This window comes from Toxorhynchites rutilus, chromosome 1 (assembly GCF_029784135.1).
Source record: "Toxorhynchites rutilus septentrionalis strain SRP chromosome 1, ASM2978413v1, whole genome shotgun sequence".
NCBI classification, from domain to species: Eukaryota; Metazoa; Arthropoda; class Insecta; order Diptera; family Culicidae; genus Toxorhynchites; species Toxorhynchites rutilus.
Window position 1 is genome coordinate 92,187,461 of NC_073744.1, and position 19,467 is coordinate 92,206,927.

The 19,467-nt window shown below is 39.6% G+C and overlaps 2 protein-coding genes across 2 annotated transcripts in view; one reads left to right on the plus strand and one right to left on the minus strand.

The window, feature by feature from the left end:
- LOC129761184 (uncharacterized) overlaps nucleotides 1-9,344 on the minus strand; it is a 50,298-nt gene extending 40,954 nt beyond the window's left edge. Inside the window, exons 1-2 of the mRNA XM_055758899.1 lie at nucleotides 9,204-9,344; nucleotides 579-1,531 (exon numbers count right to left, since the gene is read on the minus strand). Coding sequence (XP_055614874.1) covers nucleotides 579-685 — 107 coding nt within the window. The 5' untranslated portion in view covers nucleotides 686-1,531; nucleotides 9,204-9,344. The remainder of the gene's footprint in view (nucleotides 1-578; nucleotides 1,532-9,203) is intronic.
- LOC129762050 (cyclin-dependent kinase-like 1) overlaps nucleotides 1-19,467 on the plus strand; it is an 87,056-nt gene that overhangs the window by 9,362 nt on the left and 58,227 nt on the right. The gene's annotated exons all lie outside the window — the stretch shown is intronic.

The window sequence follows — 19,467 nt, forward strand, 5'->3', positions numbered from 1 at the left end:
TCATAGTATTTGAGATATAAAACATTGAAGATTTCTCTTAGTAAAATTTATATGCCCTTTTCAAAAGTTGCAATTGTGTCAAAACAAATCCCAAATGCTGTGGAAAACTCATATTTCCTCCAACCCAAACGGATTACAAACATTCGTCCTAATCAAAAATACAAGTTTTAAAATCAGCAATTTTAGTTCACATTAGTATTACACACTTATCAAGTCATTGGCTAACTTGAACTTCAATTGATCTGAACTTCTCTTGTTGTAGCTTGAAGTAGTGGTGCTTAAAATCTGCAAACAAGGAACTATGATGTTCCTAGTTTCCCGAAAAGCAAGATAGTTAATTTGGAATTTATGGCCACTATCTAAGTTCAATAAAGCACTGGATAATAGAAGCCTTTGTATGTGGAACAGGTAAGTTATTCGTTGGAACTTTGAAGTTCAACATTACATTCTAAATTGTTTTTTTTTCTGCTGCTGAACACCGCTCCGGACATAAAGAAAACATTACATTTGCACATATACTCTTATAAGGGTCAGCTTCCAACATAGGGGCTACCATTTAGTCGAATTGACCTACTTACTTGACAAGAAACATGATCATGGCACCAACGCAAACCACGACTGCCGTGAGTGGAAGTATGCTGGACAGATCGACAGTTGCAAACATCACAGAGCTGAGCGGGTTCATTTCTGAGAATTTACACGTTTCTATATACGGGTAACACACAATATGCACTGATGGTTTATCAAGATTATTAGCACAGATATTCAGAAACTAGGTTGGTTCGCCTGCTCCCCAAATAAGATACTATTGATTTCACATATTATGCGGAATTGAAACACTACGGTGATGATTCATCTCAAACTTCTTAAACTCACTGATTGATTCTCTGACGATCAACCTAACGGATAAGATCGGAATAATTCAAACCTAAACAATTCTCGGAGCCACAAGAAACAGTTGAACAATGGCTATCTGCTCAACTATATGCATTCAGAATTTCGATCAATGCTCTCAGCTTCACAGATGCAACACAACGTACACGCGACTCTCCAAGACTGCTGCTACAGGAATTTGCACCTCACTCGAACAGTGAAATCTCACCACTGAGCGACTTGAGCCGGAGCAATGTTGAAACATGTATCGAATGAAAAGTTAAGTTGCTCTCTTGCTTTTTTGCCTCAGTGCTTCCTTCACAGCTGTTTGATTGCCGAGGAATATCCATATCACGCATTAACTGTAACGCGAGCGGGCTCCAAACACAACCGTTAGACACTTTTTGTTTAGAATTCATTCCAAGGATCAATAGCCGCACCGAATAAATCGTTCACTGAACGCTATGTAACGTTTCAACTTCACATTTTCCACGCCAACCCGTTGTTCCATATTCATCAAAAAGCTCGTTTATGATAGGCGTATAATTGTTTATAAATGTCAGCTGTTGGAACTAATTCGATTAACAAATCACTCGGTATAACGTTCTTTATTCGCAGCAATTAATCCACTCTTGAGTAAATGCCTTCACAGCGCAATCTGGAAAGTAAAAATGAAAAATTACATTATTTCAAATTATAACATTGATCGAAACTATTAGTTTTCATTAAATCATTAAATGTTGTTTTTTGAAAATGCGCAAACTCTAGAACGAAGAATAAAAAAACAGGGAGTGGGTTATATCTATGGTATAACCGCAAGGGTGACGTAGGACTATCGTTGATTTAGAGATCATTTGTTTGAAGTTGAATCTAAATCCATTCTGAATGAATGAATAAATGTATATTTAGGGGACTTCGAAAACGAGAGCGTTACGTTGGACGCTCAAGGTTTTATGCATCCAATATTGGATACAAAAAACCTTGTTCTGAAGAATAATCTTCAGAAGCTTTCCTGCTAACTGCACTTGATTGACAAATCACAAAACCAAATGTATGTGGTCGCAGTAATATATGGATATAAAACATTAAAATAAACTCGCATGAATGTATTTTTCAATTACCAGGGGAACTGGCAGATTATTTTTCAGCAACGATTGAATCTTTCCGGAATTTTCTCGATGCTGAATGGCATCCAAACGAAAATACTACTTTCAGTTTGGCCTGCAAAAAACTTTTCTGAACTCTAATCCATCAAATTTGGAGCCCTGAAAAGGGCCGTTGATTATATACTAAGCTAATATAGCACACTCTCCTTGGATTCGACGGGCCAGCTGAATGTCCTTGGACATGATGTGACGCGTTTTGCGTGGATAGCACACAAATTGGTATCTTCGAATAGGCCTCCTGCAGCGTCATAACCGCGGAACTTTGGAAGCGCAAGTTGGCTTTGAAGTCCTGAGCAATTTCACGAATCAAATGCTGCAAAGGTAGCTTGCGGATCAGCAATTCGGTCGACTTCTGATAGCGACGAATTTCACGCAAAGTTCCCGGTCGATAGCGATGTGGCTTCTTCATACTTCCTGCGGCTGGTACGCTTATCTGAGCTGCTTTCGTGGTGCCTTACCACCGAAAGACTGACGAGCTGTCTGCTTGGTCCCAAACAAACGAGTCCTCACGGTGCGAAAGTAGAGTAAGAAATGAACGAAAGCAAAGGAAGCGTCATTTTATAAACCATAAATGTATAGAATTTAAACCCCACCCTTGTTATATTCGTTGCATACCCTGGGAGAGAAACGAATAACATCGAAGTAAGTATACAGTAAGCTTATATAATAAATAGGGTGGGATTTACATTCTTTTTTACGTTTTTGGATGGAAATGTAACAAGTATATAACGCGACATTTTATCTTTCGAATGAAGTGTTTATCATACCATTTCGTTCAATTGTTTAAGAGCTATTAACGCTCAAAATCTCGGTCTCCGGCGTAACGCTTTCGTTTTCGAAACTTTGATTTTACACCCCGGTACAGGAATGAAAGACGTAGTCCTACGTCAAAACAGGAAGTGGGTTATATCTGTGGTATAACCGCAAGGTTAACGTAGGACTATCGTTGGTTTAGTGATCATTTGTTTGAAGTTTAGTGTGAATCAATTCCCAATGAGTTTTTGACGTAGGTCTACGTATTGCTTAAGGGTGCCAGATCAGAAAACTGGTCACGTTTTTATGGAATAAAGTTAACGTTAATAACTATTTTTGCTGCGAGCGAACTTTAACAATTTGCATACCCAACGAATCGGAAATTTTCTAAGATTTGTTTTATACATTACAATCCCATAGTCTGTATATGGTTTAAATTGATATAAAATTTGAAGCATTCCCATTTCCCTATATAATTGTTCTGTCCATTTGCATGCTTTCGCGAACGAGCAAATTATGCAGCCGCTAGAATAGAAACAACGAAGGGGGATAGCGAAAAGAGAACGATTACGAAGTAAACTCCACCCTTGCATAGTAAGTAAGCTGTCGTTAACGTGTAAATATTGCATCTCCTCTGAGGAAAATTCTCAGAATCTTTCTGTGCCCGAAACAACAAAGGTAGCTTATTCTGCGTGTGTTGCTTGTTTCCGTTGCGTGAAACTTTGAGTTGATTCCCTGTACGTATGTATAGCGCACCTTATATACCTTCTATACCAGTTGTTAACGAGGTATTAACGATCAAAATCTTGTTGCTCAAGCGTAACGCTCTATTTTTCAAAACTCTGAACTTACACCCCGTATAGCAATGAAAGATATGGTTTGAATATAATGGTTTAGGATATGGAATTTGAGTAACGTTGTATCAACCGAGAGTTGCCACACGCACTGTAGCGTTGTGCATTAGGACCAGTAATGGCATCTGGTGTTCGTTTGGCTGTCAAAGATGGGCGACGATGAGATGAGGAGACAAGATAAACAAACAAATAACGAAAAATAAGAACACAAAGGCATTAAAATCTTATACTAGACCGTTTCACAAACACATAGATTGACTGTATATAGCAGATGTCACGAGTTCCTAACACGTCTCTGATAGGAACATAGAGTTGTCTTCCGTGAGCCTTACAAAATGTGCACTCTGACTGCGTAATTATCCACACATTGCCAAACTGCGTGATTGATGTCATCGTAGCCGTTTTTACACCGACACGTCTAGCGAGAAGTGGTTGGACATAAGTCTACTCATTACACGAATGAAGTCAGGATTTGCGTCCAAACCTTTGAACTTCGCTCTCGAAGAAACATTTGGTATAATTGAATGTAGCCATCACCCAAAACTTCCAGTGTCCCAATCGGTTTGCCAACTCAATAGGGAACTCTAACGCAATAATTAAAAAAATCATCGTATGACATATTTTTAATAAATAAAAAAAACCAGATTGATTTACTGCAAGTTTTTCGTAATCGTTTTCTATCGGTATAGAAAGAGAAATCGTTTCAGTTCTAGAAAAGGCTTGTCTGCTGCCACGTTGAAATGTCCGTCGATATGGCGAATGTCATTTGTGAGTTCCGATATTAAACGTAAGTATCCCTCCTCACGTGGAAGAAGGCCGCTTTTATGAAATAAAGTAAACATTAATAACTACTTTCGCTACGAATGAATTAGATGATGTTTACACCATGTTATCGAAAATTAGAAGCATACCCGTTTTTCAACTCCGTATAAATAACCCATTTGCGAATGAAAATTACAGTCGCAATCCAGCTAGCAAGCAGATAACATTCATTTCTGATATGTTTGAGCGTACAAGTCCTTCAGGCACGTTTTAAATTTCTCTGTATTTTAAACATAGAACACGAAGGAAGTTATCATCAAATTCATGTCCAAACATGCTCCTGATATTTTCATGTATAACAAGATTGACCTTAGGTTGCAAGTTCATTTTCGTTCTGAAATACGTTAGAGCTTGAATGATAACATATTCATCTTCTAATTTAAATCAAGAGATTACAACGTGTTCACATAGCTAAATAAAAGGATCTAGAATAAAGTGATTGAAATGAATTTACAAAATGCTTGGTTACCTGTGTACATGGCGTAACAATTTTTTTTTGATGTAGGACCTCGTCTCATTTCTATACTGGGTTGTAAGTTCAAAGTTTCGAAAACGAAAGCGTTACGCCGGAGAACGAGATTTTGAGCGTTAATAGCTCCTAAACAACTGAACGAAATTGTATGATAAATACTTCATTCAAAAGATAAAAAGTCTACGCGTTTTGTTACTCCAAAAACTTGTTTCAATAGCCCTAAAATTGCTTTCAAAACAAGCTATTGAAATCACACTAATCGCTATTTAAGCGAGTGTCGCGCGGAAATCCACTCAGTTATGATTGCGCAACGATTGAGGTACGATCGCTAGAATGGATGGATGTTTCCCTAACACATACTTCAAAACCATGGAGCCAGGGGAAATCAGCATTGCAAGATAGATGCAAGCAGCGGGTACTTTTGTACTCGTTTGCCTTTTTTTTCAAATTGGAATGTTTCCCTAACACAGACTTGAAAATCATGAAGCCTGATAGATGTGAGCTGCGGATACTTTTGTACTCGCATGCGTTTCTGCAAATTGGAATGTTTCCCTAACACAGACTTCAAAACCATGGAGCCTGTGGAAATCGACAAAACAAATTACATGCAAGCTGCGGGAACTTTCGTACTCGTTTGCATTTTTGCAAACCGGATTGTGTTTCCCTAATACAGATTCCGAAACCAAGAAGTTTGGAAAAACGGCAATGCAGATACATTCAAGTCAGCAATACTTTTATACCCCCTTGCATTTTCACACTCCGGAATTCGTTTTGCTAACACGGTCTACAAAAGCGGGTACAAATGCAACGCTTTGGCTCGATTATTGAAGACTGCATTTAAAGATATCTCTTCATGTCGCCAGCTCACTGAACTTCTACGCATACCGCAAAACGCAAAATGTTGATTACTATTTGCTGCGATAATTACTACCATAATGCATGAATTGACTTAAATTGGAATTTGTTTGCAATTGAATTCGTAAATAGTTTCATTCATTCACTAGTTAAATCAATAATTTAATCAATACACACAAAACATAGCTCTGCGCAGCGGCGATATCATACCCAATGAGGAACATCCAAGGTAAGATTATTGCCAATTGAACAAATACAATTGATTACTAAGCCAACGACAGTCCTACGTCAACCTTGCGGTTATATCATAGGTTTAAACCATCCGTCGTTTTTTTCAGTTATTTCAGGAAACTTGAGATGGGTCGCGAAAAGGGAAAAGTGTTATTTAATTCATTATAGACCAACAGATTTTCTCATCAGCTATACGAGTCTACATTGCCCAGAAATGAAGCTCTGTTGTTAGCTCGATATATTAAAGATGACAATATGTGTTAAGAAATGATTTTTGCAACATATATGGAAACTGATACCAGAAGAGAATCGATCGTTTAGGCCGTGGAACGATTTTTTACCGACAAAGCTATTTCATGGAAGAACATTGACACTGATGGTGCACTATGGTTGGTCATCATCGTGGTTTTTGCAGCTCACTCAAAGTTACAATTGCGTGATTCACAGACATCATTTAGTAGCAAAACATCTGAGCCCTAGATTGCATCAGTCTTTACTATATGTTATAAGTGCTATCAAAAAGCTTCGAAGCAATTATTTTCGACGAAATTCGTCGAATTCGACGAAATCTTTATTCGGTTACTTCTACACGCTGTAGTTCGCTGACCACCAAGAGGCCTTTGCATAGCAAGATTTTCAGCTTTTTTGAATTTGTGTTTCAGCTGCAGGCTTTTAGGATCTTTAAAATTTTCACAAACACTGTGTCCTGTGGGACATTGCTGAAAAACATATTTTCGTTTATCCATCATTATACTTTGTCGAAAAATGCTTCATTGTGGTAACAAACACCCAAAACAGTGGTAAATCCGCAATCGAAGGAACCATTTGAATTTTAAATAACCAATATTGAACCGTATTTTGATATTTTGGTTTGCGAATTGTATGTTTTTATAGTTTGTGAGAAACTTGCATTAATAATTGTTAATTACACATTTACTAAATTTGATCTCTATTTATTTTGTGGAATATGATGACTGTATTATAGTGACTTTCACTGTATTATAGTGACTTTCAACACTTTTGACTGGTTTGTGTGAATTGAACTCGTGACCTTTTGCATACGAGGTACGGATGTTACCACTACGTCAGATCGCCACCGTGAGAAAATGATGTCAAAATTACTCGTTTAACTAACTACAATGTTTTAAATTGATAATTATTCAGTAAGAAAAAAAAACTAAAGATAGGATTTTCAAACAAATTTGGAGGTATGACTTCATTCTGGAAAAGGGGTCTCTTGCCCAAAATAGTTTGAGAACCCCTGGTCTATATTATTGTTGCATAACTATAAGGAAACAAAATGCTTGTGTATTACTCTTTCATAAATCGTTAATCAAGCATCTTCTACTGTTTCTTCAAAAGCTATCCAACGGTAGCTTCAAGGTCCCTAAAACTTTCCTCTGAAGAGTTATTTAAAATTTGTCGATGCATTCTGAAGTAATATCCTAAGTAATAAAAAACGAATTGAGTTTTATAATTTTTTGCCAAGGAATCTTTTGTGAATTTAGAAGTGTGTTCGGACTTACTGGTGACTTTTTCCGATCGATAATATAATTCCGGATTAAATATGGCGTCAAAGTACAGCATACAGCGTTTTTTTATGACTTGACTTCAGTTGATGCTCACTGTTAATTTTTTTTAAATTTTAGTGGCTTATATGTTGTGTTTAAAATGTACTGTTTGTTTATATATATTGTTTGTAAGTCATGTAAAAGATGTGTGGTTTTTATGCCTTCCCTTGTCTGGCTTTTCCCCATCAAATATTTAATATTTCATTGAGACAGTAAAAAGTCAGATGAATAAAGAAATAAATAATAATAATAATAATATTTCAAGCCGGATGTAAGGAAGATGTTCTCCGTGGTGAGAGCTGTGTTCTTCGATGAAAACTGAAGATGAAAGTTTCTTTCACAATGGTCGCCAATGGTTCTGTAAGTGTTCTGCGAAAGATGCTACATAGTATAATTTGTGGATTATGTCTTTGGAGAATTATATTTTTGGGAGAGTTGGCGATGTAATTTTGCTAAGAGATACTGAAAAACTACTTGAATATTCAATAAGTTCAGTGCTTTAGTTTCGCTTGAGACAGCGAGCAATCAACGGCATAAATTAATGCTGAGGCTCAGTTAATTTTAATTTATTTATTGCTTCACTCCTTTGAGAATGGATCGCGCGTGGTGCGTTTTCGTGATTTAACAGTTTTCGTTTTGATACTATGCTTTGACTTGGTTGGTAACAGAATAGTTTGAAATGATCAATATTTGTCTAGCGCACGGATATCTGCGTATTCTTTGATACCAAGATCTGTCGGACGTTATGCATAATTAGCGCCACATATTCCTTTCCTAAAATAAGAATTTTGTCGTAAAATTTAAACTGACGGTGGAGATATTTTTTCTGAAAAACTCCTTATATTATTGCATGGCTTTTTGCAGGTTATTGGGACAAATTTTTGTTTTATCAAAAAAAAATTGGCAAATGCGATTTGTTCTAACAGTTTAATTAAAAATATATTGATTGATAATTTTTTTTACATGAAGCTAAAGACTTTATTTAGCATAGTTAGAATGGTCAGTTTACAGTCAAATACCCATCGAAATCTAATCGTTTATATAGGCGACTACGCGAGATTTGTAAAATATTTCTTTCAAGCCGAACAAGTATCTAAGTTACAGAAGTCAACGTCCTTGACAAAAACATATAGATGAAAACACTTTGAGATGCTCGGAAGCAACAGTTGATTAGCAGTTTCTAATTTAATCAAGGGGTACCCCCTGTTGTTAACGTAGTTGTCATTCGGAAAACAATCCAAAAACAGGATATGTCGAAAACTGGTTTGAATGCATTTTCGGTCAAGAAATAAACTACTTGTAAATGGCAAATCTTCTAGCTTGTGGCTTAATTTTTAAACACCAAGTTCCAGTTCCACATGAGAAACGTTACTGAAATTCAACTGAAGACAATACAATATGGAATACACACTATCGCTATTGTTTGTTTGTTTTCAGATCTTTTAAGTGACACGAAAGTCTAGTCTTATTTAAGCCACGGTTTGAAGCCACGTGAATTGCTTTCATACCTATACCACTGATAATGCGACGAGTTCCGCATAGATGCTCAAAATAACACCTGGATTCACAGCTAATAAATCAGAATAAAATAATTCAATAAAATTACCTTGTATTCGACGCCTGAACTTTTAGTTATTAGTTAGTTATGAGGCGTTCAAATCCAAAATAGTGACGTATTTTGTGATTAGTTTTATATTCAGACAGGTTTCGAACACTTTCATTTGACGCATCAAAATTCTTATTTTTATTTATTTTTCATTCAAAACACAGATCAGCTGGTACTCAGCAATGGTGCCAGATTTTATGTTCTTGGTTCAAAGTCAAATTGTCTGCATCTACACTCAGGGTATATTTTATTGAATTGAGTCGCGAAATGCTTGTCTCGTGGTACGTTTATTATAGCGAATTCGTTTTTGAATCTAGGTTAGTTCCAAACAGCAAATCTTACAGCAGAATCAACAAATGGCAGAACAAAATGCAAGGCTAATTGTCATCCTGAAGCGCTTCGGCAGTCAAGAAGGGTCCGGATCTGGCCGACCTTCAAGCAATCCGGGATTTATCATCGAATCTTTTGCCTCCAACATTCAAGAACTCAAGTTTTCGACCGGTGGTATCAAAAATATGAAGATCTCTTCTGAAGGATGGTGCGAAAATGGACGACGCAGCGAAGGTACGATTACTCCTGAGAAGCCTCAGTGTCAATGTTTTCGACCGGTACGTCAATTTCGTGCCTCTGGGAATTAACCTTCGAAGAAACCGTAAAGAAACTCAAGGAGGTTTTCAGTGTTTGGATTTCACTGTTCAGCAAACGCTACAAATGTTTTCAAGTTTCGAAGAAAAATGTTGATGATTTTGTCACTTATGCGTAGGCTGACCAAATAGTTCAGGAATGAAAACGGGACACGTAAACTCAAAAAAATATCAAGAAGTCATGATTTTTGAAGAATTTTATTGAGTGAATAAAATCGACAATGAAACCAATCAATTAAACATTCTTAGAAGTATTTATTTTAAACTAGTTTAAACTTTGAATCGCGACAATATTGAGCACAAACATTGATCATTGAGAAAAATTCTTCCAACGGATGCGGTACTACCAGGAAAATATAAAATATAATCAGTGTGCTTCACGAATTCCTTCTGTTCTGTTTTTTTTCCATTTTGATATTATTTGAACACAACAATTCGCAACTAGTAAGGACTATTGTTTCACTTGTATATCTCAATAATTATAGTTCCTGTATTCTATATGAAGAGGATGATTTTTTTATTAATGCTTTATTAAACTTTTTATTTCGCGATATGGGTGAAGCGTGAGGTATAATTTTTAAATATCACTGCGAATGAGGCGTGCGTAAATCGCCCGCTAGAAATATAAATGCAGTGATCTTTCGTACGGAAACTGTGGACAGATGAGATATTGCAAATTAACCCCGTCCGTTCACAACTTATTGGGTATGAATGAGTTGGAGTGAGCCATTCAGTCTCACTCCAACTAGCGAGCAATCAGCAGTCTCACATAATGCTAATGTCATACAAAACGGTTTTTCTCTACATAAACTTCAAAAGCGAAATCGTTCCATGCGATGAATCGGTCTCAGATTCTTAAACGATTCAAGATCTGTTTACTGTAACCTTTGGAGAGTAAATATAGTACATTGAGGGATTGGCAGCCACCCAATACAGAAAGTTTTTTTGTTTAAAACCTCCCTCAGGTAGAAGCAATCATCATCATTATTTATGAAAACGCGTGTAACGGGGTTGTCTGAAGCATTTCTTCCAAAAACCTTTTGGCGACTGGCCTGATCACGTCCATTTAGTTCTTGAGTTAAGATGACTTTGTAGAGATGGAACTCAAAGCGTAGCAACAACATATTTTCGCACAAACTGTTTCAATAACCGCTCAATTGAAACTCGTTCCACATTTCCAGGTGTTCCTTCAACTCCTATGCTTTTCAATTATGCCGTCAGAATCGTGCTTCCTGTAGCAATCACAGAGTTTAATCCCGTTCGAATTTGTTTAACAATCGGAGACCGGTTCTGAACGGAGTATATTACAATGTCGACTAGTCCTACGTCAACAACGCGGTCTTTTCAACCCTCTATATTTATTGAGAACACTTTACACCTCACTCGTCAAAAATACTTCATTCCTTTTATGTTGAGGAATTCTAGTAAAACCATCAAAATTAACAGCAATTTCAGTGAAAGAAACATCATCTCTCTCAACATGGCGAATGATTGCTCGAACGGTCATTTACTAATTTCTGGTTAGAAGCAATTCAATGCATGGAATTCCAATTAAATCATAAATCATTATTACAATTTTTTATTCTTCATGCTCAAAATACGGTACAAATTCATAAAAAGACGGGACAATCCAAAACGGCGGGGAAAACGGTACTGTCCCGTTAAAACGGTACGTTTGGTCAGCATATATATTCGGGAATAGTCAAAAATCATTGTGAAGAGTTTTAATTACAAAAACTAACCGCAGATCAATTCAAGAGCTTGATTTTCATTTGTGGACTCCGTTCATAAAAGGACACCGATATCCGCACAAGACTACTCTCGAAGCTCGAAACTAATATCGAAGAAGATTGCAGGCTAGAAACACATGTCATGGAATGTCAACGTCTTCAGAAACTCAAGTTCGATACTGCAATGGTGGAACAGAAACACAAGTCGGAAAGCTTTGTCTGTGAAATCAAGTAGAAGAAGACTCAACCGAATTTATCTGGACCGAAAACCTATGCAAGTGGTAAATCAAGTATACTGTGAGGTGTACACAGGCAGGTGTGTGTACAGGTGTGTTGGAAGCACTGTTTGACGCAATGTTGGCATCCTTTGGGTTGCCACGGCAGTCTCGTCGGCAGAACAAGAGTGGTAAGCCGATCGGTTCATTGCCTCCCTGTGCAAAGTGATTGTTGTCGAGTACTCTACCGAACACTCCTCCGGGAAAATACCATACTCCCATATACCAAGTTGGCAATGTGGCGGTATGCATTTTGTTAGCGAATGTTCTTTTTCGAGTCACGTCTGTAAGGACTGTAAGCAAACCGGACACAAGGAAGGCTAGGAGTAAAAGGAAGAATTTCAAGGTAAAAGGTATTTTCGCTATAAGTCAACTCAGTAGTTACATATTACTAACATAGTTGTAAGACAAAAATTGTCAAAATATTGGACTCCCGGCCCCGTCAGGCTAACGCCACATGTGCCTTAATAAAAAATATATTTTGGAAAAAAAAAAAACTCAGTAGTGAATCAAAGCGGAAGTTCCTGACCGTCAATATCAATGGCTCAGAAGTAACTCTGCAAATCAACAAGGCTTCGGATATAACAATTATCTCGCGAAAATAATGGAGCAAAACCCTGGATCACCTCCACTACTTCCCACCTCTCGAGTAAAAACAACAGCGATTCTGGGCGAATTTCAAAGTACAGTCACACTTGGAGAAATCACCAGAACCGGTAAGCTTTATGTAGCCAACAACAACCTCAACCTGTTTGGTCTGGAATGGATCGAACTGTTTGAACTTTGGGTCAGCAATCTGCAATCAAGTTCATCAAGATCTACCCAGCGTAATCCACGTAAATTCCAAAATCTGCGTAAATTCGCGTAAAATTCGCGTAAAATCCGCGTAAAAATAAACCGGGCAGTTTTCCAAATCTGTGTAACATTCTAACAAACAGTGAATTATTAGTTTAAAATGCCATCCATATTCTAACAATTGATTTACTGTATCTCTTTTATTTCTCAGCTACTAATCAGTGATACAATACAAACTCATTTGGTGAAAAGTCACATCAATAAGCATATTGATTTTTTACGCGGTTGGTATGTGCCGCGTAAATTCTGCGTAATAAAACCGCGTAAATTCCGAAATCCGCGTGAAATTAAATCGCGTAAATCCCAAAAACCGCGTAAAAAAGCCACGTAAAAATCAATTTCAGTGTAGTTAAGAAACCAGGAGGAAAGATTTGAATCTCTGCTGATTATTCAACTGGTTTGAATGCTGCCCTGGAATCCAACAATTATCCGCTACCAGTACCAATTGATATTTTCAGCAAACTCAACGGCTGTAAATACTTCAGCATCATCGATCTCAGCGATGCCCATCTTCAAGTAGAAGTAGACGACGACTCGAAGAATTTACTAACCATCAACACACATCGCGGCATTTTCCGATTCAACCGGCTTGCACCAGGGGTGATATCCGCTCCTGGAGCGTTCCTTTTTTTTTTTTTTTTTTTCTTTCTTTATTAAAGAGATTTTCAGCCAAAGGCTGGTTCATCTCTAATTGGAGCGTTCCTGATGAACCCCATGATAGCGGATATCGAGGGTGTCGAATCGTTTCTGGATGATCTAATGGTCTGCAGTAAAACGGAGAAGGAGCATCATGAAATTCTAACTACTTTCTTTCAACAACTGCAAGAATATGGATTCATTCTCCGTGAAGAAAAGTACAATATTCTGCAACGACAAATTAAATACCTTGCACATATTTGTAACAAAGAGCTTGCTACGCCCAGCTGCCCGCATGAACTGCTTCTTTTTCTCTCCCAGGGTCGGCTCAATTCCAGCCAACCTAGGTTTCTCGGAAAAGGGAAAACACAACTTTATAGTTCCTAACAAGACGGTCTTTATTTCATACACCTGCCCTTATTTCCTAACTCCTACTCGGTTTTACAGGCATTCACAAGTGTGTAGTGTGTCGTGTAAGGGCCCGCCGCTGGTTCTTCCACGCTCCTGTGTTGCCTCGGCTTTCGACGGAGATTCTGATCGTCTCTCGTTCCTACGTGAGTTCTGCTGTTCGAAGGGGATTCTGGTTATCGCTGCGTTGGCCTAGTTCCGGATCTGGTCTTCGGCTAGATGAATCACCACGCCAAACCGGACTGTTCGTCGACTGATCACCGATCTTCTCAACAAGATCACTGCGCGTCACTTCGCGACCGCTACAAACCACTGGTTGGTTTTCACAAAATGTGTCTTCCAAACGCCATTTTTAAGGATGATCCTTCTCCGCCCACGCCAGTACACCGCCCCACCAAGCCAATAATCAACGCAACCGCTCCCACAACGCCCCCGAAAAAACGCAAACCGGAATCACAGCTCAGCCAATCGCCTAAAAATGTCAGTCGAAGACCGCTGCCTGCAGATAAACAGTCCGCGTGGCCACCAGACGCTCATCGGAACATCTCCTTTTTTGGCCCTTGGCCTTCGACAAAATCGAAAAAATAGAACATTTTTCAAATATGCCTAACCAAGACCAACACATCTCCATACACATCGTTCAACACAGTGGACTTCAGCTCTCCGGGAGGGATAGTCAGGGCCCGCCGATGCGGACGCTACAGCCCAACCGGTATCGTCGGACAGCCTCCGGCGTTCCTCGCCGCGATCTGATGATGAGACATGCAGCAGATTTCGGGATGCACAAGAGCGGAAACGCTAGTTTCCCGATGGACTACGCGGGACTTCAACCATCATGCAGTTACATCACGGAAACCCTAAGCCCTATCATTTTTTTCCCCCAAAATATATATTTTTATCAAGGCTCATATGGCGTTAGCCTCACGGGGCCGGGAGTCCAATACTTTGACAATTTTTCTTATTATCTATGTTAGTAATATGTAACCGATTACTCGCGGTTGGCTCGAGGTTAGTATTACAAGTGTTTTCGTAATTGGGATGTTGTTGTCTCCAATGCTCTGTACGTGTGCCCGACACGGGATACTTCCTATTGGGATGCAGCTGACCATTAATCAGCAACGCCCCCCTAGTCTGTAACCCATATCTAGCGTGGTGCATCTTTCTCGACTCGAGGAATCCAGGATAGAATGGTCACTAGCCGGCGCAATCATCAGTTCGTGTAGAGTCTAGAGAGCTGAGAGCGAGCAGCATGGAACCGGATACACGACCAGACAACATGCTCGATGTCGTGGTAGCCATCGCCACAATCACAAAGATTGTTTGCTGCGAGCCCAATGCGATAGAGATGCGCGTTTAGGTTGTAGTGATTGGACATAAGCCGAGATATCACGCGAATTAAATCACGACCTACATTCAATCCCTTGAACCATGCACTCGTCGAGACCTTAGGGATAATCGTGTGTAACCAACGACCGAACTCATCTTCACTCCACTTGCGCTGCCAACTTACGAGCGTGTGCTGACGAGGAATGTGAAAAAATTCGTTATAAGCAATTTGCCTTTCAAAAAGTGTGCCTTCTGAAGCACCCACCTTAGCTAGCGAGTCCGCCTTCTCATTCCCCGGAATCGAGCAATGAGAAGGAACCCATGCTAAGGTAATCTTCAATAATTTTTCGACCAAAACACTCAATAGTTGTCTTATTCTTGTTAGTTAATAAGATGAGCGTTTATCAACTTTCATTGAGCGGATTGCCTCTATTGAGCTGAGACTGTCTGAAAAAATAAAATAATGGTCGATGGGCAGTGTTTCAATGATCCCTAGAGCATAGTATATCGCACCCAATTCAGCGACATACACGGAACAAGGATCTTTGAGTTTGAAAGAGGCACTGGAATTTTCATTGAAAATGCCGAAGCCAGTGTACCCGTTTATGAATGAACCGTCAGTAAAGAACATTTTATCAGATCTAACTTTACTAATTTAATTTAATATAAATATCGGCGGAATAGAATCTGAGCGTAGATGATCTGGGATTCCATGGATTTTTTGTCGCATGGACAGATCAAAAATGACAGAGGAATTGCAGAAGTATGAGAAGCAAACTTGGTTGGAGATGCCTGGTGAAGGGTGCACGTCGTGAGTAAGGTACTCATGGTATAAAGACATAAAACTTGACTGAGGAGTCAGCTGGAGTAGATTTTCGAAGTTATCAATCACCAATGGATTCATGATCTTGCAACGGATGAGAAATCTGTAGGATAATTCTGTGAACCGAAGAGTAAGCGGGGGTACTCCTGCCAAGACTTCGAGACTCATCGTATGTGTCGAATGCAAACACCCCATGGCTATACGCAAGCAACGATATTGTATCCTCTCCAGCTTGAGAATATGAATCCTGGCAGCTGATCGGAAGCAAAAACTGCCATATTTTAACACTGATAATATCGTTGTTTTGTATAACTGAATGAGGTCTCCTGGATGGGCACCCCACCATGTTCCGGTTATTGTTTGGAGAAAATTGATTCTTTGCTGGCTTTTCTGTTTCAAATACGCAATGTGTATTCCCCAGGTACATTTAGAGTCAAAATATACTCCAAGGTATTTGAAAAACATCGAGTGCCTGATCGTTTTGCCGGATAGGTGAAGCTGGAATTGGGCGGGTTCGTGCTTCCTAGAAAAAACGACCATTTCGGTTTTCTCCGTAGAGAATTCGATACCCAGCTTGAGAGCCCACGTGAACAGGTTGTTCAGGGTATCTTGCAAGGATTTTTACAGAACGGCGGGATTAGTACCCGTGATGGAAATAACTCAACGTTGTCTCAACGTGCAATCTCTAGTTAGACAATCATCTACATCATTGACGTAAAAACTGTACAAGAGGGGGCTTAGGCAGGAGCCTTGCGGTAGGCCCATAAAACTGTATCGAGAAGATTTCAAGCTGCCATGATTGAAAAACATGTGTTTTTCTGACAGTAAATTGTACAGGAAATTATTCAGAATTGGTGAAAATCCACGATTATGAAGTTTCTCTGAGAGAATTTCCATGGAAACTGAATCAAATGCCCCTTTGATATCGAGGAAAACGGAAGCCATTTGTTCTTTGCGAGCAAATGCGATTTGGATTTCAGAAGATAGCAGCGCGAGACAATCGTTCGTCCCTTTACCTCGGCGGAAGCCAAACTGCGTATTTGACAGCAAATTGTTCGCTTCAACCCACTTGTCCAAACGAAGTAGAATCATTTTCTCTAACAATTTACGAATACAGGATAACATTGCAATCGGCCTATACGAATTGTGATCGCAAGCCGGCTTGTTGGGTTTTCGTATGGCTATCACTCTCACTTGTCTCCAGTCATGTGGGACAATATTCAGCTCCAGAAACTTGTTGAACAAGTTCAGCAAACGCTGTTTCGCCAAGTCGGGAAGATTCTTCAACAAGTTGAATTTAATCTTGTCCGACCCCGGAGCTGAATTGTTACATGAGAGGAGGGCAATTGCGAATTCTACCATCGAAAAATTCTCATAGTCGCATTGGAGCGGAATGTCGCGTACGACGCTTTGTGCAGGAACGGAATCGGGACAAACCTTTCTTGCAAATTTGAAAATCCAACGGTCAGAGTATTCCTCACTTTCATCTGTATGGTTCCAGCCACGCATTCTCCTAGCCGTATTCCAAAGAGTGCTCATAGCGGTCTCCCTTGACAAACCATTGACGAACTTTCGCCAATATCCACGATTTTTTGCTTTAATCAGACCTTTTAGTTTGGCTTCTAGAGCTTGATACTTTCGAAACCATTCCACTAGTCCAGTTTTCCGGAATTTTTTGAAAGCGGATGATTTTTCAAGGTAAACCTTCGAACACTCCTTGTCCCACCAAAGTGATGGAGGACGACGTCGGAAAGTGGTGGCAGGTACACGTTTCTTTTGAGCTTGAAGTGCGCCTTCGTAAATCAAACTCGATATAAAATTATACTCTTCGAGTGGAGGAAGTTCATGCAAGTGCATGCAAGTGCTTCAGATATTATTTCTGCAAATTTTCTCCAGTCAATATTTTTCGTGAGGTCATACGCAATATCGACTGACTCACGAGAACCTGATCCATTGGCGATCGATAAAATTATTGGCAAGTGATCACTACCGTGGGGATCTTGGATTACCTTCCACGTGCAATCCAGGGATAACGAAGAAGAGCAAAGTGATATGTCTAGCATGCTTGCCCGTACAGGAGGGTTGGCTATTCTAGTTGCTTCCCCAGTATTCAAAACTGTCAATTTGAAGTTGTCGCACAGATCATAAATCAAAGTGGCACGGTTGTCATCGTAGAGTGATCCCCATGCTGTTCCATGTGAGTTGAGGTCATCTAAGATTAGCCGCGGCTCCGGCAATGCCTCGATGATATCAAAAAACTGATGGCGGCCAACCATAGTTCTTGGAGGAATATATATCGAGGCAATGCAGAGGTCTTTGCCATTGATTTGTATCTGGCAAGCGACAACTTCAATGCCTGTAATCGATAGGATAGTGACTCTATAGAAGGAGTGACGTTTTTTGATCCCCAATAGTACGCCACCAAACGAGTAATTTCGATCGAGGCGAATAATGTTGAAATCGTAGAAATTCAGCTCGTCGGCTGGAGAAAGCCATGTTTCACAGAGGGAAAATACATCACAGTTAGAACTATGTACTAAAAATTTAAATTGATCTAGTTTAGGAAAGATGCTTCTGCAATTCCACTGTATTACAGTGGTCAAATCCTTGACCTCTTGCACTGAATTAGGCATCGAGGGAAATGAACGCTGCTAAAAAACCACATTTTTCTTTCAAAAATGTTCTCACAATCGGAAGCAAACATAATACTATGCTTTTAAGAGGGTCATTTATATTCAAAGCATTTAAAATGTTATCCACCAGGTCAGAAAGCGCAAGCAGGCCAGATTGTGGCTGTTGCCTCGACCGCGAAAAAGGAACAGACGTGTTGGGTTCTGCTCTCGGGAGTGCTGAGGACCCCTGGTGCGTAGAAGAACCGCTTAAACCAGGAGGTACTTGCTTCGGTCTATTCTCAGCACGTTCGATACGAGGTTTCATTCCAACTTGGGAAGTTTCGGTCTTCTTTCTGGGGAGTGATGGAAAAGAAGTAATTTTTCTTTTCCTAATGGCACCCTGCGATGTACCGGAACTTCCTGCATTAGGAGCGTCAGCAACAGGCTCGTCGTTCGGCAGAATGGAGTAGGGATTGTCCTGAGTCGTTGGAACGGAACTCTTAAGCATTTCTGCATAAGTCCGCTTGGAACGTTCCTTTAAGGAACGCTTGATTTTTTCCCCTCGTTGTATGTACACCGGGCATTGAGAAAGATCATGGGGGGGCCCCGTCGCAATGAAGACACTTGCGCTCTTTTGCGCAAGAAGTCCCATCATGACTCTCTCTACAATCTGCGCAACGTTGTTTATTGCAACAAAAGGCGGCCGTGTGACCGAGTTGCATACATTTGTTGCCGGGGTACAAACAACCGAACAGGTAAACGAAGTGCACCTATTGCAACGTAGTTTGGGAGAGCGGAACCCTCAAATGTCACACGAAAAGAGTTTGTCCGATTGAGAACTCGTTTGTCATTTTTAAGTGACACAGATTTCAGTCGATCGCATTCAAGAATCTTCACACTTTTGAGTGAGGAGTTCTTGAAGCGACCGACACCATCGAGTATCTCTTTTCGAGTC